At 38.7% G+C, this 26,181-nt stretch overlaps 1 protein-coding gene across 4 annotated transcripts in view; it reads right to left on the bottom strand.

The window, feature by feature from the left end:
• FRY (FRY microtubule binding protein) overlaps positions 1-21,360 on the bottom strand; it is a 196,095-nt gene extending 174,735 nt beyond the window's left edge. For 3 of the 4 annotated variants that reach the window (XM_082761847.1, XM_082761848.1, XM_082761852.1), the window contains exons 1-2: positions 21,099-21,360; positions 17,276-17,374 (exon numbers count right to left, since the gene is read on the bottom strand). In XM_082761847.1, the coding sequence (XP_082617973.1) occupies positions 17,276-17,374; positions 21,099-21,303 (304 nt within the window). In that variant the 5' untranslated portion in view covers positions 21,304-21,360. The remainder of the gene's footprint in view (positions 1-17,275; positions 17,375-21,098) is intronic. The other variant, XM_082761849.1, reaches the window with a different exon arrangement.
• Positions 21,361-26,181: the final 4,821 nt, after the last annotated feature.

Here is a 26,181-nt window from a genome sequence, read left to right as displayed (position 1 = left end):
GCAACTCAAACTTTGCTCTTGTGACTGACATGCAGTCCACCTTCTCTTCTCTCATCTGCCTTCTGAGATCAGAGGTAGGACATATCCAGGAGTCACGGATTCCTGCATTATATCCTTCTGTGGCAGAACAAAGTCTATTAAATTTCCGTGCCCCAGCTTTAGAAAAAACAGGTTGGGATAAGTTGCGTGTCTCCATGGTCGGAATTGTTTCTGTGACCAGCACACTGCATGAAAAGCTATTTTCACTGCAAAACATCTGAGAAATAGCCTTCCAAAACCTTCACTCAAGCAAAGAAAAGAAAATAACAAGAATACATAGTGCTGGAGGTGCTCACAATATCTATCTTGAGGCATCCAATTTAGATGCCAACATTGGGAGGTGAGTGCCTTCAGCATGAGTCAAGCATTCCCAAGAGTTCCAGTACAGAGCACAATTACTTTCCCAAACAGCCCATTTCTCTTCACTATCTACACATGATACTTAGGGTAGCTACTTTGGTAAATCAGGCACTTTATTTAGATTCTCAGTATTTGGCAGTATAGGTACCCATTTTGTTCACATTTTTTGTGACTACTATTTATAACAGCAATACAACAGGCACTTCAGTCCTCTATGTTCTGAGCACTGCATGCAGGCATCCTTAAAAAAGCATTTGGCAAGATAAATACAGCACAGTCCTTGTACAAGTTTTCAGAGCTCATTTTGGTTTGGTATGAAAAGATCTGTTTGGCTTTTGCAATCCGAACTCTTCAAAATCTCAGGCTAAATGCAAAGAGTTGCTGAAGCCTCTAAGGGTTTTCTTCCAGTTGCAGAATCAAAGTGGATCACCGGGTTCCTTATTTGCTGCAAACAGAAAGAGTCTTTAACCTTACATAGCAAGTACTTATATTTTTCATTTGTAAGGATGTTTGTTCAAACTCCATCAAGAAAACACAGCGACCTAATCAAAAAAAAAAGCATAAGCAAAAGACTTTTTTTTTTTTTTTTGGCCTAGTTTGTGCTTAATTCCTTGCTTCCCCCTTTGCTAGGTGTCAGTCATTCCACTCCTGCTCAGCTCCCTGCAGCTTCAAGGCAGTGATGTAGACACAGATCCCAATGCCAACACTAGCTTTACTGAACCAATGGAAGTTTTAACACTCTTTTTGATTTTCTACAGCTTCTCCAACTCATACAGCTTTTCCTCCTTAATTTGGGTCAAAACCTTTGTCCTTCTAGTGTTGAATTATACCTATGCCTCTGATTTCCATGGAATTAGCTTGGATTTACATTGGTATAGCTTGTATAAAAGTTTGTCTTTCTGTAGTTTTTTTAGCAAAGAACTACAGAAAGGACTGCATATTAGCATCCCTGTGGTTTTGCCATGGTCTAGTTCTTCTGCACAATATAAAGCAAATAATGATTCCCAGACCCACAGGGTTCCAGTACAGAACACACATAACAGATAAAACCAAAAAGGATCCGTTATATTATCATATCCTGGGTTATATTGCATTGCATTCATGATTTCACGTTCCTTTCTTTTATAAACTACTTGGAACCTCTCTACAAAAGACTGCACTGGCATTCAGATGGATGCTGGTCATAATGGGATGGCATTCAGGTGCCTAAATATAGGCATCTAGTGCCATTTTAGATACCCTGAGGCATGTGAGTTATTCACTGAGACTGGCAAATGTAAGACTTACATTAAGTCCACAGCCTTGGGAAGCAGTAGTTGGAGGCTTTCTGCTGGACACCTACGTTTAGGTGCCATTTTTACACTTTAGAATTGTAAATTAAAGTATAAATGTACACTTTACATTTTTTACATTTAAGTACCTGATTTCCTCCCACTGGTTTCAGAAGGGGAGTAAAAAAACACACAAAAAATTAATGTCTTTGTATTGATTGTAAACTGATAAGCCTACATGTGAGCCAGAAATAAAAAAAGAAATAATATTTTTACATGTACTCAGAAAAAGACAACAACATTTATATGTAGTGAGTTTTTTTTCTTCAACTTGGCATTTGTTGAGTTTATGAACTTTTTTTCCTTCCATTAAAATATTTGGAAGGTTTGTTTTTCTCTCTACAACTTGCATAACATGATACATTTCAAGCTAAACATTAACAAGCAGCTTGTACACATGTTTTGCTAATATCCTCTATTAAAATGAAAACCAAAATCGTTACCTAAATCAACTGAACTCTAAGTACCTACAGTGTCACACAATTTAGTGTAAAACACTTTAGGATCCAAATTAAAAGTACAGATCGACAAGAAAGCACTGCACAAAATAAGAAGTCATTAAGCAAACCTGATTTAACGTGAAAAGCTATAAATAAAGCATTAGAAATCCTCCTTAGTTTTATGTATCAATATTTTTTTGCTGCACCATTTTGTTTTGCCTTCTGTTTGTAACTGACTGTTAACATATTGCCACCTAGTGATGGAAAGCAAAACAAGCAGAAGCAGGACAGTAAATAACAATGCATGGGGAATGCATATTTACATGGCAAACTGTGTCGGAATGGAGGATAGGAGCAAAGAAACTACACGTCCATATTTCTGGAAAAAAGGATAGAAGACAATTTGGATAAAATCACATAAAATATTTTGTATCATTCATGTATCACCCTGCTCCCATCCTCAGTTTGTTCAGAGGATTCATGAGAGCAATTGTATGGATCAGAAGCAGTTTGTGACTTAGGCTGGTACCTGGAAATAACATATCATAACCACCTACTAAGGATTTCACGGAGGATTAACTAGTTAATGCTGGAATTATGCCTTCCAGACTCAGTACTGTTATCCTTCCCTTGATTTGTTTTGGAGCTGTCACACTGGGATGTTCTCTTAGGACTCTGCAGGCTCTTCATTCGCCCAGACCTTCCATACATGTGTTAACACCACACAGCCCTGTGAGCCAGTTTAAAATCTTCACAATTATCACTGGGGCGTGGACTCAGGCAACAGAGACACAAGAAATCCTGCTGCGTAGGTCAAAATGCTGCCTGCATCCTCCAAGCACAGCCTACAGGGATCAGCAGGCATGAAGAACAGTCTGAGCAGTATTTGCTCCCTGCTCTTCACCTTGCAGTCTCCAGGCACCTTCCCTGAACAAGCTGGTTTCTGTTATTATAATCCTCTAAACTAATTTCCTTCTCTATTTTGTTACAAGTCCTTATCTATATTGTAGATAAAATTATGTAACTTACTCCCCAAACGTCCCAGCATGACGTAATTTTGCAGAACTTCTTGAAAGTAGGAAATTTCCAAACAACCTTTGGCAGCGCCTCTAACTTTGGGTGCCTATTTCAGAGACGAGATTAGTGACAGAACCCCAACCACCCACTCAAAGCTTAATTTCCGTGAGGTAATTTACGCCTAAAAGATTTGCACCAGGTCATGGACCTTGGAAAAAGAGAAGCCAGGAGCGGTGGCTGTCACTCTTTTCCTCTCTGTATGAAATTTCATTACATAATGCATAGACCCAACCCCAAAATAGTCAAAAACTGAGGGTGATACTCAGGGGCCTCTTCCACTTCCCTTCCACAGCGTAGCTTTATCTCTTACACCATCCTCACAGCAAGCCCTGCAAGAAGAGAGATAAGTACAAGGCAGGAAGGGGAAGGGTTGGAGCATGCTGATCACTAGATATTGCGAGTTTCTATAGGGTCTCTAGGGATGTCTAACAATTACTGCATGCTATTACAGCTGAGATCATCAGACTTCTCAGCTTCTCCTCTCTTATCCCCGTTTCAGCGCTGCCCATTAACCTGCATTCCCTGAGGTTCGGGCCTGGATTCCTCCTCCTCTCCCTGGGCCCGATGACGGGGACACACCATGTCCCCTCCTCCCCAGTGTGGGCAGGAGGCAGACAGCTGGGAACCTGCTTTAGGAAAAGCTCATGACCTTACAATCATAGAATACAATCACAGAATCATTAGGGTTGGAAGAGACCTCCAAGATCACCTGGTCCAACCATCCCCTACCACCCCTGTCACCCACTGAGCCATGTCCCCAAGCACCATGTCCAACCTCTCCTTGAACACCCCCAGGGACGGTGACTCCACCACCTCCCTGGGCAACCCGTCCCAGTGCCTGACTGCTCTTTCTGAGCAGAAATGTCTCCTCATTGCCAACCTGAACCTCCCCTGGCACAACTTGAGGCCATTCCCTCTGGTCCTATCACTGTTTACCTGTGAGAAGAGGCCGACCCCCAGCTCCCCACACCTTCCTTTCAGGCAGTTGCAGAGAGCAATGAGGTCTCCCCTGAGCCTCCTCTGCTCCAGAATGAACAACCCCAGTGCCCTCAGCTGCTCATCACAGGACTTGTGCTCCAGGCCCTTCACCAGAGAAGTGCTGGAGATGAGATGCTGAGAGGAGTAGCAGGAGTGAACAAAGTGCCACTTGCACCTACCCACAGAGGCACAACTGATCCCACAACCAAAGTGTCCCTGCCCAAATGTGAACCACATCACACCCTTTTGTTTTCCTGAATTTGTCTCCCTTGTAGAATGAAATGCTCAACATTCTCTGCAAGATAGCTCCCATACCATGCTGCATGTGTATGATGTTTCCATTGAACATCTAATTAGGGGCAGGAATTTTCAGTGCTCCAATTTGCTCTCAAATACCAGTCCACTGCTCAGCAGACAATTCTTCCTTCCTCTATTTATGCACTTTTTGCAATGTGATTTTTTTAACACAAATGTTTTCCTGAATCCTAAATACATTTTCAGACAGGTCTTCCTTCTCTTAATTCTACCACAGCAGTTCCTAAAGCTCTCTCCGATTTAAAGTAAGATGTTCTTGTGATAAGCTACTTGCTTACTTGTTCTTTTTTTAACTTTCCTTTCCGTTCTCTAGTTTTGTCTTTAATTATTAACACTTCTTCCTTTCTGACTGACCTATTTGGACACTCACACTCACCATCTTCATTACTGTGCACGAAGATATCCTCCCGATTACGTCCCTTTGCTCCACCAGTAACATCAACCTTAGAAACTGATTTTTTACTTTCTTCGTAAAATGAGAATAAACCTTTTGGAAGAGTTTCAGCCAACTTCCCTATATTACAGATCACGGTAAGGTGGACAGGGGGTCAGACTGTGGTACATTTGCTGCCTCTTCCACCTTCCTATCAGGTGTCATGCGCTGCCTGCTATCAAAGAGGCTGCCAGACCAGTCGGGCTCAGGTCTGGGACAGCACAAGCACTCCCTGTAGCATAAACACCTCCACCCCGTATGGGTTTTATCTATAAAACATTCACTCTGAATTATTCAAAAAACCGCTATCTCTCACAACACCTGCAAAGGAATTAGCGAGCTAAAGCAGGGAAACCGAGCTCGTGCCAGGATTAGCTGACTTCAGATAACTATCGACAGTTTTTTGCTGCTCTTTCAAATGATCCAGAAGTGTCAAATTGTATGTATCACGGCATCAGCTTTCCGCGCTTCTCTCGCACGTATTGCCACATACCGTTTCAAACAAGACTGCTCATCCTTCAGAAGAGGAATCACGCCTTTGCTACAAGTGAAGTGCTTGGCAGGCAGGAGCCTTGGTTTGTTATGGGACAAGCGGCTTTTTTCTCATTTTACTCAGAAATGCTACCAAAGATTCAAAGTTCAGATTCAGGTAGCTCAGGCGAGCACTACCTCTAGCTGGAGCAGTGACCTGATTACTCATCTAGATAACATCTATAACTTTTTAAACTTCTTTTTTGTTTCAAGGTAGGCTGAAGAAATGCTTCAGAAAATCAGGATTACCTAAGAAGTCATGCCAAGTGGTTGACCAAAAAATTCTTCTTCTTCCCCTGACTGCAGTTTATAAACACGGTGTGCACACGAACAGACACTTCTTAGCTCACCTGACACCTTTAATAGCAAGTTGTCAATCGCCTTCATCCTTTTGAGAGTACTGCATATCCAAAGTAAACACCACTAGCTACCTGCAAAAATCGTCATGACTCCAATCACCGATTGTCTCACAGCAACTCTAAAAATGACTGCAGTGAGGTAGTGTCAAGAAAAGTCAGGCCATAAGATTTCACAGTGAACTTTCTGTGTCTGGTGCCTGTTATCCCCTCCAGTCTTTGCTCATTACGTGCAGACAACCCTGGGGTTACAGCTTCTGCCATCGCAGTCTCCTGTTGCTACTCAAAATTATTTTCCTCAATTCTTAGAAGTGATGCCAAGAAAACACCTCAATCCCAAGCAGTTGTTGAAGGGAAAGGTTTAGGGAGTTTTGAAATCCCCTTGGGTATAAACCTCCTGGGCAGCAGTGAGACAGGAGGAAAGGGGTTTGTTATGTAATGCTTGCACAACTGCAGGCTTCGATGCTTGATAGATAGGAGCTAAAACTCTGCTTAAAACAAAACAAAACAAAACAAAACTCACTGGTCTTACATAAGAACACTCGTTCTGACTTGCAAAATATTTTCATGATGTTTTTAAAGAGTACAGAAGAAAACTTTTTTTCTATAAGCATGTAGCACATGCTGTTTCACCTGCACAGTAACCTGTGGGAGGATAGAACTCAATTACAGACAAGGTTTTTCGTTGCTGTATATTTTTTTCCCTCAACATAATAAGTTTTAACAGATGAGCACGTGTGTAAGGGCTATCCCGTGCTGTGGTGAAGGTTTTACAATAGCAGTGCTCCCACCTGGACCCAGGCCATAGAGTTATAGAGCTCCAGCATCCTTTGACTTGCTGCTTATTTAGAGAAGCACCCTTTTCTTCACAGAGGTAAGGTTAAACACATGCAGCCTTCATAATTGGGTCCTTTATATCCTTCAGAGTCTGTCCCTTCTCGCTAACCTAGAAAATAATGTCTTGGTTTTCTGTGAAATACAGCTTCTGACATGGCTGCCTGCTTATTGTAGAAAAAGGCAAATGATGTATACTACCTGCTTAAGAGGGTAATGTTACTCTAAACTTCTCTCATGCTAGATTTGAATGGAAATTGCAATTCAGTGAAAAAATGTACAAAACAAAACTTTAAATCTGCTTCCTATTTTACTGAGAAAACAACATTATTTCAGGCTTAGTACCCAGGGAAGAATGCACACAAAGATGTCACACTTAAAACTAAATGTTTTCCTAGCAAAGACAGTAGTAATTACAGTTCCTTTAACTACACTTAAAATGATTAATGATACTGAGTCACCACTGGCTCGGTTTTCACAGGTATTCAGCTCCTGAAATTTCTAACAGTTGCTTTGTAGATTATTAAGTGCCTAGTCTGGGTAAGGATCGAACTCCTAATAGCTGTTTGTCTACTGCATCATTAAAGGCTTTGAAAATCTAAACCCATGTTTTTAAAGTTATTAAAATTAGCTCACATCCTCCTCCGTGCTTTTTATTTCGATAGATTGGATGAGGAAAACGGGCTCCTTCCTCTTCACCTCTGGATTGGCTTCTGAGCTGTGAAACGAAATCCCAGGTAAAGGGCATATAACTGGAGACAATCCACTGACACAGGATGCTTATTTCAGTATTTGAATAAGATGTGTAAATCTGTAGAACATGAAATGACATGTAAGTCTTTATAGGTTAAATTTCCTAACAGCCTAGTTCAGTAGAGAACATCAGTCCTAAAAAATAGCCAGGATCCACCTACTCTGAGGCCTCTCACTGGAGTTGTGGGGGCACAGAGCCCCTGGGGCCACGGTGTGTGGAGCTGTGCTCCTGGGGGTGGAATTGTAGCTCATGCTGGAGCGGCGGCACTCAGTGACACGGTATCCTGCCACCTCACGCAAGTCACTGATGCACGAACCTTACCTGAACTCTCTCACAGATCTAGGGAGGTCATCACTAGCTCCTGACTAATTCAGCGAGCTGCAAGCATAGCATCAGCACAGCCAGCATCCAAAGCTGAAACTTCCCCAAGAACGTGAGAATATTTCTTCCTATTCCAGTAACATCAAAGATTTGACTTAGGGTGTGTTGTCATGTTTGACTTAAACCAGTCTACAACTGTGCTACTGATGGAAAATGTGTGAAGATCTCCCATCCTCTTCCTTCCCTCCACATTTCCATCAGGTCTCTTAGGCTGGCACTATTCTGGAGCAGGAATTTGACCTGGGCAGTGTTTGTGTATTTTGGGAAATATGGTAAGGGCTTCAGTTGACCAATGAAGCTATGGATCTCATCATAGAGACGTACCATCATTATTATTAACACAAAGGAGGCTGCATGGATATATGGATGTTTAGATGGAGAAAGAAGTGAAGGAAACCATTTTTTTTTTTTTAATTGGAAAAAAAGAAACAACAAAGGTACACTTTCATAGGTATTACATAGTCAAATAGCTCTCCCAACAGTGCTAATTTGTGTTTCTAACCACCTACAACAGGCACTGTGTTTTGTTGAAGAACATCCTTCCAAGCTACCCCTCTGGCTGAGCCATTGCTAAACTTTGACTGCTCCAGGAACAGGCGCATTCTAGGACCTAATTGCAGGCAGCACTGCCAAACAATGAGCTTAAAGGTTTTAAGAGCCACAACAGACCTCTATAATCAGTCAGATCTCCTGCATAGGTTAGACCAGAGAATTTATTTACTTCTGGTCCACTTACAGTAAATTCAGAGTTGCCAGACAAAACAGAAACACCCTTCCGGCAGCTCAGAGCTATTATAAGTACACTAGATCCAAATTAAACCATTCACAAATGCTAACATAGACTAGAGCTGACTCCACCTATAAGATGCAAACATAACATTTCACATGCACATACATATATATGCAATACTCTCTAATAATTCTCAATAACATACAGTCACATCAAAATATTTACACTAAGATATCCATCTATGTGGACAACTGGATGTACGCTATTATTAACGAGCAACTACCACAACTCATATTTGTTTCTGTGAGGTTTTGTCAGCAGATTACAATATTAAACTGATACAGAATCCCATGTTACCTACTCTACATAAGACAAAAACAGATTGAAAACAATGTAAAGAGAAAAATAAACAAGTTTTACTAACCAAATACATACAGAATTTTAAAGCAAAACCCACTCTATAGTTCTGGGGTATGGGTATATAAAAGTAAATTTACATGTATTTGGTGAAGCTTTCTGCCATGGGATAAACACTGGTGGTAAAATAGCCCACACAGACTTGCTGTGCCAGCAAGGCAGAATCTACCTAATGAAACACTTAAGTGAGGAAAGTCAGCTCCAGAGAATAAGGGAGCATACATAGCCGAAATATCCTCTGTTATCAGTTCTTCAGTGTAGCTGTTCCCATGGACACATAGCTGACAATCTGTACCTAAAGTGAATCTGAGCTGCTGAATAGACGAAGATACCGTGACCTTTGAAAATAAATTTAAAAAAAAAGGAACCAGGAATTAAATACCTCAGATAGTATTCACTTATCAGATATGTATGTTTATACACAGTTTTCCCTTTTAATATGTTTCTTTGGGGATATGGAAAGGAACATCCATGCAGCATCCTGTTCAAATTCATCTTAAAACAAACATTGAACAACTCAATGGTTGTTAAAAAGAAGTGTGCTCATAATATATTGCATGAAATGAATTCAGCATTCAGCACCTGATGCTCAGAAATAGCACTGAGCATGCTAAGGAATATTAATTTGAACTCAAGATATTGTAATGAACATAACTGTCATTCATATTGTAAATACACACAACTAATTTTAACCCCTCTTCACAGTAGTTTGTTTACATCCACAAAAAATCTGAGTGAAATCTTATTTTGCTCTTTGCAAAACAATAGAACCTTCAAACAAAAAAAATCTTCAGCTCTTTGAAAGGTCATTCTAGACCACGACATTTGAGTATCTTCTGACACTCAGGGGCAATCTTCACAACAAGGACATACCGTACTGCTGTACATATTGCAAGTGTTACACAGAATCACCGTAATTAAATGCAGAACACTTTCTGCAACATTCATTTATTCTAAGGGTGCTCAAAATAGGAGCAACAAATGAAAGAAGACAATACCATCCTATCGGTTTTGGGGAAAGCTTCCCTAAAAGCTAACTGATAAAACACTGTACCAGACTACTGCTAGAGGTTCCATGTGTCCTTACCACTACTTTTAAGCCAGGTCTCTCATTTACACTCTTAAGTACATATTATGCATAAATATATTTTTCATTTTCTTGTTTTCCAGGATTCTGTTAGGTATGCATGGATATAGACAAGGGAATTTATATATATACATATGTAATTACATACCATAATATACATATATGTATTATATTATTATATTATATATACATTTACAGGGAAGTGGGGAAGTAAGGATGTCACACTGCGTGATGCTGATATCATAGAATCATAGAATATCCTGAGTTGGAAGGGACCCTTAAGGATCATCAAGTCAGGATCAAGTAAGGATCATCATATGATTGAATATCCACAAGAAGTTACTTAAAGCATCTGGCAACTAGCAGCAATGGCAACTGGCAGCAATGCTAGTGACAGCTTGTATCTTCTGCACGTGAGGCACCTCAGCATGAAACCCTGGTTGACAAAAAACCTGCAGGATGTGGCCCACACAACTGATGGAATTCCAGAAATACTGTTGTGTATGAAGAAGTACTTTATGTTCAGGGTATCTGAATTTTGTGTTAGCAAACATCATCTAGTATGCAAAAGGGTCAATAATGCTTTATTAAAAATAAAATGAAATGAGTGTTGATGAATGCAAACAAGCATTATAACTAATAATTATTTTAAAAAGACCACAATAACTTACGACTGAGAAGTACACGAGCCCATCCTTTATTATTTTTAAATGTGAGGTTTCAGAAATGATCCTGTCACGTTTTTGAGAGCTTGGCTTATGAATCATCAGTGTGTGGGCTAGCAATATTGTTTGCACAGGAGAAACACTTGGTAACATCATCGTATGAAAGAATGGAAGCACAGAAGAATTTACCCTTTCACCGTCTCTATGTGTCTGTGCATGATCCCTTCCTTGGCTAAAATAGAAAAGCTGAAGGTAGGCTGCAGAGGTAGGATTTATTTGATTAAATGCAGGTGTTTACAATAAAACAACCCCAAATTCAGTTACTCAGCTTGGACATCAACTACGCAGCACATAGAAATTAGGGCTGATTCACCCCATTTAATGCTGACATCTACAACAGATGACATAGATTAAGCCCCAACAGGACCCACTTCTCTCCCGTGACCATAAAGGGAGCTGGAAATGACTGCCTTAGGCATGGACATCTATTCAGCAAATGTCTGGCTTTGGAAAGATGAGTTCCACCTGGTTGTCCAGATCTGACAGCACTCCTAGTTATAACCCCAGAAACAGCGATGCTGGCTTTCTCATCAGACTGCTCCTCTGCTGTGGCTAGCAAGCCTTAAGATGTAAAACTGAGCTACCGCTACCGGGAGAGCACAAAGCCAGTTCTCACTGTCCTCATCTTCAAGCCCAACCTAATGCTACAAAATATTAGTGCTCCTGAACACTGATTTAGATGCTAAATTTAGCAGTGTATACATGCAAGTGGGATTATTGCACGTACCTGAAGCTATCTAATAAAAAAAGTAAAAACAAACAAAACCCTTCCTTTTTCTTTAAGATGACAAATCTGATAAGGAACTGCACCTGTTCCTCTAGACCTCTGTTTTGAGAATGGAGCAACACTGCTGTATGTGGAAGCTTCTTCTCCAATTCCCCCCAGGGATCTGGAGTGGAGGAAAACAAAGGAGATGAAAAAGACAAAGGTGTCTGCCGCTCCTGCAACAACAGCCATTGCCTACAGGCAACACACAATGAAATTTAATGTAGGTCTACAGGATTGTTTTGACAGTTTTATCATTTATCTTTCACACACACAAAAAAGCAAAAAAGTAGATGATGTCTTTCTGATAACACTGACTGGGCAAGATTGTCAACAAAAGGAAGAACCAGGAGATTCCACAAACACCAAAATAGTTTTGGAAAGTGGACTAAGAGAATTGTTACGACCTCCAGTAATACAGAGTTGGTGATGAACCAAAGTACTTGCAGAAGTAGCAGGGGACACATTGAGCAAAACTGGGGTAAAATTCGATCAGGTTTACTTTTCCTTTTGTTGAGCTTTATGAGATTCCCATTAAACAGGATGGTCCCAGTCCTGACCTCTGGGGCACACTGGTGGTGACTTACCTCCAGGTAGACTTCGTGTCACCAATCACAACCCTTTCAGCCTGGCAGCTCAGTTTTCAACCCACCTCACTGTCCTTTCATCTAGCTTGTATTTCATTAGCTTGTCTATGGGGATGTTACAGGAAATACCTTCAAAAAGCCTTTCTGAAGTTGAGATAAATATCATCATCTCCTCTCTCATCATGCACCTCATCCACCAAGCCAGTTACCTTACTGTAGAAGGTTACTGAGTTGGCCAAGCATGATACTTCATTGTTTATATGCCTTGCTTTTACATGTTTATATGCAATTCTTCATATGCATTGTTTATATGGTTACTTCTCCCAGTCACCTACCTCTCATCTACCTCTACATCTGGAAACTGCTTCCAGGATTATTTGCTCCATCACCTTTCCAGAGATGAAGGTCCCTAACCTGTTACCCCTCTACCAAGGGTTAGAGGGTAAGTCTGCCATGCTCCAAGCTTTCCTACTGATTTCTGGGATTCCTGAAGGCCATTCTTCCCAGTAAAGACTGAGGCAAAGAAGGCCCTGAGTCCCTTGGCCTTTTCCATCTCTCTTGCCATAATTCTTCCTGCTGTTGTGTTACACATCCAACTCAGACCTCTTTCTGGGTGGGCTTTCAAGTCAGAAGAATCAAAATGTAATAATCAGATTATGCAGACTTCTTTATCAAGTATAAATTAAGATTTGGGGAAAGAATAAAATATTCTTAACCCTGAAACCAGGTAAAGGACAAACTGTAACACTACTCTCACTTAAGAGTCACATAACATTTATTATGACAAATCTAGACTTGAGTGACACTATTATTAGCTTCTTAAGAGAGAAATGCTGATTTTCTAGATCCAGAATGAATTTAGAATTGGACATACAGTGACTTTTACACATATACTTTATTTATCCTCAGTTCACTAGGCAGGAAAAATACATTTCAGACCCCCAAAATGCACGTTGTTAACTTCATTTGGTTTCTGGTATTCTGCTTTTCTTGTCAGCCTTCTGCAATGATATCTATGTGTGATAGTGAGACCTCTTCTGCAGATTAGACTTTTTAATTCGTAACAGGGCCACAGCATGTATTGGAAAGATAACATTCAAATGATTCTCTATACAGGGGTCAATAACCATTCATGATAAAACTGAACAAGTTCTCTCTGAAGGACTTCAAGGTGACTGATTGAACAAACTGGTACTGAGTTTTAATGACCTTTATAGTCAATAAATGCATGTCTTTTTGGCCAGACTGCTGACTCAGCTATGTTAAACCACAAAGGATACACGTGCCTCTCTTAATACTTGTAGGTTTTCTTTGGCCACAAGGCCTGATGGCATGAAACAGCCTATATGCATACAGTAAAACAAAGAGATGGTGGCAACATCCAACTCTCTGTTCCTGGGCTCTTGCTAACCTCTGAACGGTGCCTAAAAACTGTAAGGGGAGACTGTGGTGGTCAAGACAAAATGGTGATGAAATGGGGTGGCTTTCCTAGAGAGTGATTTCTCTGACTTGAATGTGAGGAATGGGAGAGAAGAGACAGGCTGGACTGATTAGTTTAGAGATTCTAAACAATGTAAAAGATACAGGACAAGCGAGGTTATAATAAGAAAAATGGTATTTATTGACGGCCCCTCTTTGTACCTTATGATTAAACCTTATGATTAAAAATTCTTTTGCCAACCCTTTATTGTTTGCATCTCAAAGAATATTATCCCTAGAAGAGGTTTATTAGGAAAATATGTAATTCACAACAGCACAGGGATGCACATGAACGTGTTCTGGAACTGCAGCATATTGTCATTAGAGACAGTAAAATTTAAGAAGTGGTAATTCTGAAGACATAGAACAAAACCCCACAGAAAGTCAAGCAGTACCCTCAGGTAGTGTGAAAACAAACAAAAATCCTCATACAACCCAAATATGACAAAGAATGTCTTGAAATCCTGAAGTCAGATTCCTTATTTAAGATCCAATCCCCTAAATTCATAAAGTTCATGTAAAGTTCATGTTCAAAGAGTATTCCATTAAATACTTGATAAGAGTATTCAAAGAGTATTCCATTAATTACTGGAATAACTCTTCATCACTAGAAATAAAGACATTTAATATGAGGGATACAGTTGATGTAATATTTTCCTTATAAAAACCTAAACATAGGAACTCAGTATCTGTCAGCACATAGGTGGTTTACTGGAAATGCCACGAGAATTTATTTTCATGATGATCAAGGCATTTTCAACAAGAGAAGCAGCACTGAACTTCTTCCAGCTAACTTTAGCTACATTCAGAGAGTTTTCATTACATAATCTTTTGTAGTTAAGATGAATTTTATTATCTATACCAATCTTCAGGCAAAATGTTAGTTTCTGAACATAAACAGATGAATAAAATGCAGATTTATTTTATTCTTGAAGTTAAACATTTTCAGAAGCTCCTAAACACAACCACACAGACATTTTTAAAACTACTCCTTCACCCCCACCTTAAAAATTCAGGTACAGTATGATAGTAAATTAAAGTGAATGAAATATTGAGATTTTTTACTTCAGGGATTCTGAGATTATCAGATGATTTTGCTTGCATACTGTATGCTCCTAATAAGTATCTAAGGCTAGGTATAAATAGATGAAAGGATAACAGTTACCTACCAAATGCATCGAGCAAGTCTGCAAAGTACCTACACGTAAGCAAGCACTTTACAAGATGTATATATTGAGTGATACATATGCAATCCATAGACCTATCTGACTGTCAAGAGAACACACTTCAAAGTCATTAACTACGTTAGCTTATGTGAAGATTACCCTTCAGAAGAGGAACAAAATATACATCAGGAAGATGGTAAATCAAAGCCATTATGATAACCTTTAAGTCTAATTCTTCTGAAATATTTTTCTTGGCTGATAACGCGTTTGATTACAGCAGAAGCATCTCTGTAAGGCTTTAAAAGTAGTATCTATCTCTCCTGTAATTATATATTTTTCTCAATGCTATAAAAAAAAAAAAAGGGTTATTGTAGACGATGATTATAAACCATTAGCACTAAAATAATTCTTTAAGGGACAAAGGTGGACATATTTTTATGGCAAGTCTGCCCTTTAGGGTGTCTCTTAAACCAGAGAAATAGGAGACAATAGAATCTTGTCTTATCACAGCCAAAGAAAGGTTTACTTAAAAATAATATGCAAATGTTAATGTTAACAAACCCTCAGACATTTACTGCACACAAAATGTAGTTGTGGCTTCTGCTATTTAATGTAAAGAACGGGTGGCTTGTTCTTGTATGTTTTCTATTTTGCTAACATTTCACAGTAATTTGATAGGATGCTGATATTCTATTTTAAAGTCCAATACATTTTATATTAACATACTTTTTGGAGATGCAACCAGTGTTGAATACTAATTCACCACTCCCTCAAAATAATAGAACTGTACTAAAAGAGGAGCCTTTTATGTTTCCCAGATGGAAAGCAATCAGCACAAGTTTTAAGATTTTGTTCTACCCTTTAATCATTATCTTCTAGATAGCACATAGCAGAAGAACAAAGAGTCAAACAGGCAAACCATGTTACTAAACCACATTCTTTTTCACATTCTAAGGCAGCACATGAAGAAACTTTTTTCTGAAATCAGGAACCAAATGCTGTAATTGCTTCACAAGATCCTTCAGGACAGTGAAGCCTATAAACCATTAGAAATTATATGATTTGCAATATGTTACTGTGTGCACAATGGGTTTTGTTCACTCAAGCACCAGAGTGCTTTAAAGCAAGGTCTTAATGTCTATAATAGCAGATGGTAGTAATATAGCAAAATCTTCATCTAGAATCTAGGTGGCAATAAAACAGTTGCTGTTTGTTTTGATATTTTAAGAAACAAATATCAGAATAAAAAATCCATGTCACAACAGCAGAAGGAACCTTATGTATCCTACCCTCACTTTCCTCCCTATCTTCCCCTTCAGCATCACCCTCAAGTCACTCTCCAATGGAAACAGAAAGTTTCCTTTATGTCCCCAATACAAATAAAAGATATCATCATCTTCATCACCTGCCTACAAGAGCATTAGGAAATCAGTCTTCACAGTCCATAAAATACCAGCGAACCCAAGAAGAAAGAAAACAAGTTTGACAACACGCACACATTACATCAGACTTTTCAAAACGCAGAATCCCGACCTGGCCTCTGAATCATCAACCCATCCTTTCTGACGAAAATGACACTTAAAGGAAAACATTCAAGAACTAAAATGCTGAGTGGCATAACAAGTAACGTACATTGGAATACGTAAGTGAGAAAGATTCAGAAGGCCACGAAAAAAGCAAGTCACCAATTCTTTAATTTCTATTAATGGAAAAGCGGTCGCTCACCCAGATCAACAAGTGGGCAAGTGCTCGCTCAATCAGCTGTGTACCAATTTGTTAACACAGTGAATTACCTTAACATAAGGATACAAAAACTACAGTAACATACAGAAGTAATGCCATTCCAATATAAGAAACAAACAAGATATATTCCCCCCACCGCCACCACTTCTCAATCAGCTTGCTAAGAACAGTAAGGGAAAAACAAGTGTTTTTTTTTAAAAAGTCAGGAAGGGAAGTGAAGAACTTTGGGACATGTCATTCTTGCCTTCCCTTCTGCTGTCAGTGGATGATATTTGTAAAATGCAGCACCAACAGAAGCCAAACTTTAACAGGCAGGGTGACATTAGGGGTACCATAACCGAATAGAAATTGTTCTGTGCAGATCACAAGTATATGGTGTTTCCATGCAGTGTAATTTATTCCGAGAGGAGACAGGATATTCAAATCTTCAACAAATTAAAATACTGATCACAGATCATTATAACTCATTTGAATCAAGACACAAACTGTACCCATGATTTTAAACATTCTTATTAGAAGTAATTAGATTTTGGCAAGCCTTTCCCAATTAATGTTGCCAATCAAAAGGATCAAAAAAGAGTCATACATACAGACTGCTTTACCCCATGTCTCATGAAAAATTAAATAATTTATTTGTATCACTGTTGAATAACTTGTAAACATTTTTCTTATATGTAAAACCCTTCTTCCTTCCATTATGTTCAGTATTTTAATTTACATACAAATATGGTGTCAGGTCAACTTACTTATTTTAGAAAGTGACTTTGCTAGACTGTATGCTGGTCTGAACTCCAGAAATGCTTTGAGAGAGTGCCTCAAGACTTCTAACTGCGACAATACTTTCACTGAAAGAAAAAGCAGTGAATTTGTTAAGAAGTACTATCTATTCTGGTGTAAAAAACAGAGACCAGCAACCTACAATCACAATCTTACTTTCAGTAGCTAAAGTGCTGTTAACCACTGACCTTGGTTAGATTAACTCACAGCAAAACCACGATGTTTTTACAAAGGTAGAGGCAATGAGTTAGTGTCTCACTGACTACGTAGAGCTGACCTTGGCTGTGAAGACAACACCTGAGTCATTGGCATAGGCCAGAGATGGAGGTGTGACTGCTCCTGGGAGAGGCAGCAAATCCGTAGTGTTTTTCTTACCTCCCGTCCTTTGAAGCTATCAACAAGCATTATTCAACACTACCACAGGCTACTTGCATGTGAAAACGTAGAAGGAAAAAACAAGATACTAATAACAGTACTAGATTTTCAATGGTATTTAAATAAACACGACCAGCACACAATAAGAATAATCTTTTTTTTTATACATATATATACTTTTAAAAGTATTTTCACCTTTGTCATTTCTGTATTGTTTTTTCCTTCTTCAAAAATTAAGAATCCCAAACAAAATCTCAGGCACGTTTGCAATGTATAAAATATAAATACAGAAAGCTCAACAGTATCAGCAGCTTTCTTCCAAAAAAATCAATGAGAACAAAAACTCAGCCTACATTTCCCTAGATTAAATTAATTTCTTAGTAAATACACACTAGTTTTCTTCTGGGTGACGTAGCATAGATGTCCAATGATGTTTAGCTCATCCATTTTAAATTTGGGCCCCTTCAGTTAGTTGAATTTATCTTTCCTGGGTAGCTCTATAAAGACATGGTCTCCTAAGGCCTATTTATCGCTGACCATCTTTTTACCTTTCATTCTTTTGCCACTAACAAGCTACACCTTTGTCTTCAGGTTGGGCCAAGCCATCACTCATTTCTGCATGGTCCTGCAGGGTTAGGTTCAGCCCAGGCATGGCAGCATGAGCTGGGTGCATGTTAGCATACCCATACAAAGTCCATTAATCCTATAAGGTTACAAAAGCTCTCTCTTGATGTTAAATGGCCCTGTGATGTTGATTATGATTACTTGTGCCCCAAATAAAAAGGTACCTCTGTGCACTGTACCCCTTTGACAATGCCATGGTTTCTCCTCATAATCACAGTTCCCCTCATCTAGCCATGTAGAAAAGAACACAATGACCCCTGACACCTTTGTTTGGATAGTCTTGTCTAGGCACACATGAACGACCAACTTCATGATGACAGGACAGACAGATGTGCCACTCTCCTCCAGAGTTTCAGCTTTCTAAGTTGCTAGCTATAAGCTATGAAAACAAAACCAAAAAAAAAAAGTAGTAAAATGGTAAAACATTGTATGAACTGACCTGTATGCCTTGCACCTAGATGCCTTTGTAGGTCTTTGTTCACTGTTTCATTACTTAGGCTCTTTAAGATAGAAAATAAGGAGAGGAGAACAAGATGTACAAGAAAGAAAGGAAAGAGAACAAGATGTACAAGCAGTCAGACTAAATTGCAAGCATGCCCTAAAACTGAGACAGGTTCATGGTGAAATAAAAGACTGAGATTAGATACTGGAATTAAAAGAAGGTGAAAGAAGTCAGAATGATACCAATTTTAAATATATATAGTTATGTATGACTAGGTTGAAGAAAGGAAATGAGTCATTTCATTCTTCAGAAAGTTTCAGCTTCAGCAGTGACCCAGCAGACTGCACAGCAAGTGTACCAGCATGTAGCTCTATTTCCATCCCAATCCGCATCCACGGCACAAAAGACAAAGGTCTAGACAACTTCGAACTTCCTTCGTTAACCTATTTTCAAAAGCAAATCAAGTGCAGCTTCTCCCATGCATACTGCTGACCTACCAAACGAAAGGCTACACCCATCTTTCCATCATGCTCCATCAATTGCTTATAGCAGCACGTAATTTGCATTACCTCTGAGTGAAGTGCCCTTGAGTGTACAGTAACAGAGCTGCAGTGGATTTCATAAGGGCAATGGCAGCGTGCCAGACACACCAACTGCATTCAAGTGCTCGGATCTGACACAGCACAAACTATGGAGTATTACTACTACTAGTGTGGCAATTTGGGAGGGGGGAAAGAGAACAGTGAGAGAGAATAAAGGTTTTGTTTTGTTTTTTTAAATGAAAACCTTCAGATCACAGACCTAGGGAAAAATCTGAGTGGGCTTACGAGAATAAGGACACTGGTGAGCAAACACAAGGCTGTTCAGGATGTTTTTTCTATCAAAAAAAGTTGATGTACAAGAGAAAAGGGAGAAAAAGATGCAGAAGGTAAAAAAGAGAGGTGATTAAGGAGAAGAAAAAATAGGAATAAAACAAAGAGAGGTTTTGTCCTGCCCCAAATAATGCCTTTTGCCAGTCTCCAGCAGGCCACATCACCCCAGGAAGAGCCTGTTCAGGCACTGGGAAGCACAGGAGCCTTGGGCATGTCTGAGTCACCTGACTTAAGAAGGCTTTTTTTTTTTTTTTTTTTTTTTTTTTTGTAATTGAGACGTAGAATATGACCGAGGAAAAAAGCTTCATTTCCTAAGGTGGTGTATGACAATTATACCTTTGTATAACAAAGGTGTTAACTGAGGTTCTAAATCCCACACAAATGGTACTGCCCTGTGTCATCTTTTGACACTGTATTCCCATTCCTTCAGCTCACGAGAAGAAATAGAAGATACCCTTATAAGTTTAGCTGTTATTAAGAAATATAATAATAGTAATATTTAAATAATCAGTACCACCTTTTTATACTAGAGCTCTTCAAAAATCTACATGATTGTATTACTTCCCCCCTGGAGTTTTAACATCAACACTTCCATGTGGAAATTGAGACACCTAAATTTAAAAAAAAAATTGTATTTTTATTTCAACAGAGGATTTCACTTCCCCTGTTGGCTTCACAGAAACACCTTCAGTTTTGTAGGGATGAGCTGGCATTCATTTTTTTTCCCCTACAGAATCTTTCAAGTCCTCCTCATAAAGATGATCTGATTGTTTGGCAACAAATCCTTTGTCTTCATGTTAATCTGTTGCCTATTTTTAGGCATTTTTCAAATATTTTTTAAAAATAACCAAAAAAATAATTGCCATTAGCTTCACTGTAAGCACTCTTACACCTTGCTCATATTCTTAACAACCAGGGAGTTAAACTGAACTATTAACTACAAACATTACAGGCTCCAGTGCAAGACAGGAATTCAAAGCATGCATTTGAGTATTTAGTGATGTTAATTTCTGGCTACAAAAAAAATAAAAAAAGTCAGCTACACTGAGAAGTCCACATATCCCCAAATACCCTCCCCCAGAAAATTAAATGAGAGAACTTTAGAGCAGTGAGAGGTATAAACCTATACTGCATTTACTGATTGAATTGCTTATAAGTGGGGTTAAGCAAAATGCAGAGTTTAAAGCTCTAGAGAAGCAACTGATTCCCTTTAAATGCTAAGTATTAAAATAAAAAATCCCCACAAGCAAGCAAATGAAACCAAAAATATCAAGGAATTATTTTATGTTTTGGTTCCATCACTTTATTGGTGACATAACGTAACATAAATGGTACTTTATTAAATCTACCTGTGAAGACTGCCTTAGGTTTTAAAACAGAATAAACTCTCACTGGAGTCAGACACTAAATTTGTCAAATATTACCCAAAAAGGTTTAAAAGATATTGTACCAACACACTATTAACATAGCATTTCCTACCTGAAAATATAGAAGGTCTTTTCTTAGGGCGCCTGGGATGTATAGGCTCTATATTCTTAATATTTCTTTGCAACTTCCCTTTAAAGTCATTTTCTAGCAGGATGTCTGGTGGGAGGCTACTCCGTCGTGCTGATTTGTAACGATTCGGACAGGAATTCAGTTTACTCCTAGTCCTAGAGTACAAGTTGCTGTCATCGACTGCCATTATAGAGCATTAACTCGTAAAGCCAACCCTGCACAAAGCCAACCTGCACATCCACAGGGCTTGTGACTCGTGGCTCCGGACCCAAGCAATCTCAGAGATGTTCTCATGCCCAGCTCAGCACTTGCCTGGGAAGTTTAGCGAGTTGATAGGCGTGTGCTGCAACAGGTGTAGGGTTACTGCATCGCCCCTCCTTGCATCACTTCTGCTGCACGGGGAGGAGACACGCCGAAATCATTAATTTGGAAGGTTTGAGGCAATTTGGAAGTTCAACAAACCTGAACCCAGCAGCACAGCCCATGCAAAAGGGAAAATAACACTTCGGTAACAGGCACTGTCTAGGGCTAGTGGTGGTTGTGTTTTACCAACAGCATTCGTCAGATCAGTTCATTAATACTTCATTATCTTGGCAAGCAAAACAGGCGTTGCTAAACCTTTAAAAAATAAAGTGAGGGAAAAAGCAAAACAAAACAAAAACTGACCCAGTCAACTGCCTTGGGACCTGCCTGGGAAAGCAACAACCCGAGCAGCGTGCTCAGGTTCTTAGCCCTGTCCTTTGTCAGTCTTACATTTTTAGACTGGTAAACAAATCCAAAGCTCCAAAGTTTTTACAATCACAATTACTTAAGTTTATTTATTCCTTTCCTCAAGAAACAAGGGTGTTATTTCCTTGCTGGAATCAAAATCAAAGAGCCGTCAGTGTGGCTGACTTTCTGTATATGTAACTGCTGATCGCTAAACCTGAGCCATTTCAACATGTGTATGAAGAAGGTGGTCTGTAAATTCTCCATCTAAATAAAAGCCACGGTGCTTACTAGAGGTTTGCTCATTTTTTGTTGTTGTTTTTGTAGTTCCAGTTATCCCAGTTATCTCTTGAGCCTCCCATGAATACAGTTTTCCTTTCTCCAAACATAAGAAAGAAATAAGGGCAAATCCTGACACTTTCAATGAAACTGTTCATTTTCTTACTTAGAATTGTATCACAAATGTGAAAAAAATCATTACTAAGTTAAAACCAGCAAATCTCATCTGTACAAACGTTTTGTATTAAATAAAAATAACGTACAGCAAAGCGAATAAGCAGAGTGGTAATTTGAAGTGTCAGCAGCTAATGCTTCAACCATGGATACTTAAGGCAAGCAGATTTTAACAACTGAAGATAGAACTTGATTTTTCCGTATAATTTAAAACACTTAAAATATGAAAGCTTTAATTTCTTTCCAAAAGATAGGGTGCATTTTATGATTTGTGTAATGATCATGAGTTTGGCTGCTGCAAATAACGCTTTTGTGTGAAATTCAGTAAAACCTTTATTATTGTTGACAAGTAATAAACAGTTCACCAACATGCTTTTGGAAGGAAACATGGGAAATGATGTATTTTTATATGTATTTATGTAGAGTCTTAGCTTTTTAAAACATTTTATTACGTTAGAAATGCAGAAAGATGTAAACAGTCTGCTAGATTTTTCTTCCTCTTCTAGAAACTAATTTGTATTTGGCTGGAAGTTGAAATTATGAATGTAAGAATCCAACCTCAAATACACTGGATCCTGCATTCAGAACAAGCTCATTATTTAAACCAAACCAATTTACACTAAATAAATGCTAACTGCAGGTAACAAAGTGATTATTTCTGCATTTCAAGCACTCAAAGGATCTTGAGCTCTGTTTATATACAGAAGTAAGCTTTTGAAAATCCCACTGGACTCCAAAATAGGTTAGGTCAGAATTAGGTTGTAACCAAAGGGAATTGTATACCTAGATTGCTTGGGTCCATTCTAAAAATTGCTCTAGGCACAGGTCTTCATCATTAGAGGCCAAAGTATTTCTATCATGACCTTCAAATCCGTAGAATTTATATATCCTATCCTCTTTTTTTCCAGTTAAGTTTAAAAATATATATTAAAAAAAACAGGTCAAAGAAAGTGTCCTTTCCCCCCTCCCTTTTTTCCCAGTTTCACTTGGAATTTTCAGCTTTAACTCAACCAACATAAGAAATATTCAGGGACCATAAGAAATATTGGGACCATTCCCAATGGTCCAACTAAACCAAAGTAACTGAATCAAAAGCTCAGCTGAAAGTGCTTAAATCTGAGCATATTATTTGAACCATGTGTGAACACTGAAAAACTACAAATACCAAATGCAAGAATTGACATTTGAGGAACTTCAAATTGAAATTTGACAGCAGCGTTAAATAAAATTTCAACATCTTCAGTAAGTGACCGAAGCACCAGGATATTCTGGAAAGAGCTCTTAACTTTTCTTGATGAAACTGTTCCACAACGTATAAATAATTCAATATTCATTAGGAGAGTGACTTGAAACTGTCCCATATTCTAGCTGAGCGGCACAAGTGCTGCACTATACAGTCTTACCTTCTCCAGCTCCATCAATATTCATGCCATGTGGAACAGTACCAAAAGGAGGAAGCACTGCTGGGATGCTCAAAGGTACAACAGACCCCGCGCTCTTTTGAACTATGGGAACCTGTCAAGGGTTGAAGGCAGACAGGAATCTATGATGAGTTTACCTTATGATGGCAGTCCAGGGTGGGACAGATGAAAACCCAATGCATCTCATCCTTGAGTTGCTTTTTTTAGGATCCACTCTAGGAGACATACTCTGAGAATTCACGCAGACCTAACAGTTTGTAAGTGCAAATAGTCTAAAACCTGAAAATCCTTAGCGTAGGATTAGGTGCTGGCAGCAGAACAGAAGCTGAGGCTCCTGGTGGTGTCTGAAAGTTGTTGGACTTGGGTTCCTAGGTGCTATTTTAGTGGCCTAACTCTTCTAGTGATTTCGTTTATGTATCTCCTGTTGGAGATTTTCTCATCTTTGAGGGGAATGTATAACTAGAGAGTAAGTTACAGCACAATACAAAAGAACAAAACTGGAGATGGGGGAGAGCTCTTTGAAGAGCTGTTTGTTAATTATAAGACCCAAGAAATAAAGCAGAAGCACTGAGCATTCAAAATAAACAATAAATAAATATAAGAGATTTTGAGATTCAGCTACAGATAGAAATGCACAGAACACTCTTGGTAAAATTTGAGATTCTTATCCATCAGTGTTGCAGTGATAGGTCTATTTTCTACTTGAACATCAAAGCTTTGCACTTTTATAAATAGAAATAAAATGAGGGAGAACAAAACAAAACAAAAATTCCCTCCAAACTGCAAGCATGACGTATGGAAATAAATTTGTTAACTTTTATGCAATTAATCATGAAGTTCCTATCATATACATCCAGGAATCCAGAACAAAACAGAGAATCCAATGGCTGAATGATTTTCAAAAATAAAAATAAGTTAATAATTGAAAATTATATGTAGATATTTTATTCTCCAGTCTCTAATATGTATTCTTAGAAGGCTACAGCATAGTTGAAGGAATTACATTTCACTAAACCTTTTATTTAAAACAGTGATTAAAATAATTAATTGCTGAGTAAACCACCAAAATTATAATACAGTAGGACTAATACAGTAGTAACATAATTAATATGAAAAAAAAAAAAAAGTGTCACTAATCTATTGCAGTTGCTTGAGCATAGGAGATAAAGGATAAGGATTATTTATTTATCCCCTCTAAGGTTTAAACAAGATCTTTCAGAAGAGGTTCCTAAAATGAAGTAATCATTGCGTTAAGTTTGGTGCCAAATCATGGAAGTGCTCAAGCAATGCAAAACAAAGCACAGGAAATATAATTTGGCTACACATTCAGTGTGGCAAAGGTTCATGCCTCTGTAGTAGGTTCTGTGCAGTTCAGTATTTTCTTACAATTTTGAAAGCACAGTACAAAAATGAAAAAGCTCAGTTTAATAAGTTGAACTAGAGATCATCAGATTTATCCATTATGGTCAAAGGCTAAATCTGGACATCATACCTCTTGCCTCCAGCAGACTACCAAATTTTTCTCTCTGCAGTTTCTATTACTATTTTTTTTTTGGAGTTTCTTAAATGAAATATAAAGGAAAATAGTATTTGATAGCTGATTTGTGTTTGAACTATACTCTGTACTGCAGAAATATACATTTAAGGCTACAGATTTAGCAGTCCAGGTCTCAGAAAAGTAAGTTTTCTCACAGGTGAAATGATCACGACTTTTTGTTGAATAGTATGGCAGCAAATCTAGCTATATTTCATGTGCAGTTACCCATGTGTTATTATAACTACATTAGAGCTGTCATTTGTGCTTTCAGCTGAGGAAAATATTCTTGCTCATCAACAGCAGAAATATAAAAAAAGTCTTCCTAAAAAGTGTTCTCAATGTGTCAGCCAGCAGAGGCAGGCTCAGAACAACTATATTATGGGAGGAAATCTGCCACCACAGTAAATTTCCATCTGGTGTGGTAAAGTAATGCCCACACTGGTGCACATTTTATTCAGGGGCCTTCCCATCGTACTATAGGCACCAGATTAGAACGGCACATAAACACTGCCAAGGGAGGATGAGGCCTCTTTGGCACATATGTTGGAGGAACTGCTGTGGCAGGAAAGGGAAGTCTGAGCTGCACTAACATTTCAAACCAGCACAACTCAATAAAATAAAAAATAAATCGAGTCCCATCCTTCCTCTTGCCTGTAGCCCACGCAGCCTCCCTTCTTGTCACATTAGTACCCACTTTTGTGAGGCCACAAGGCAAATCTAGGCCAACCTTTCCCTTCTTTCTTTCTTTTTAGCCATGGTGCCACAAAGAAGAAAAAGGCAGAAATAAGCAGTCAGGAAAGGGATATATGGATCAGGTTACATCTGGTTAAAATTTTTGTAAAACCAAGATTACGAAAGCAACACACCAGCTACTTACTGCATTTTGGTCGGGTTTTACAGGTGTCAGAAATGTCTGAAGAAAACAAGTTGATAACAATCAAGCTGA

The sequence above is a fragment of the Aythya marila genome (assembly GCF_965140915.1).
Source record: "Aythya marila genome assembly, chromosome: 1".
Classification (NCBI taxonomy): Eukaryota; Metazoa; Chordata; class Aves; order Anseriformes; family Anatidae; genus Aythya; species Aythya marila.
This window is presented reverse-complemented; position numbering and strand designations above follow the sequence as displayed.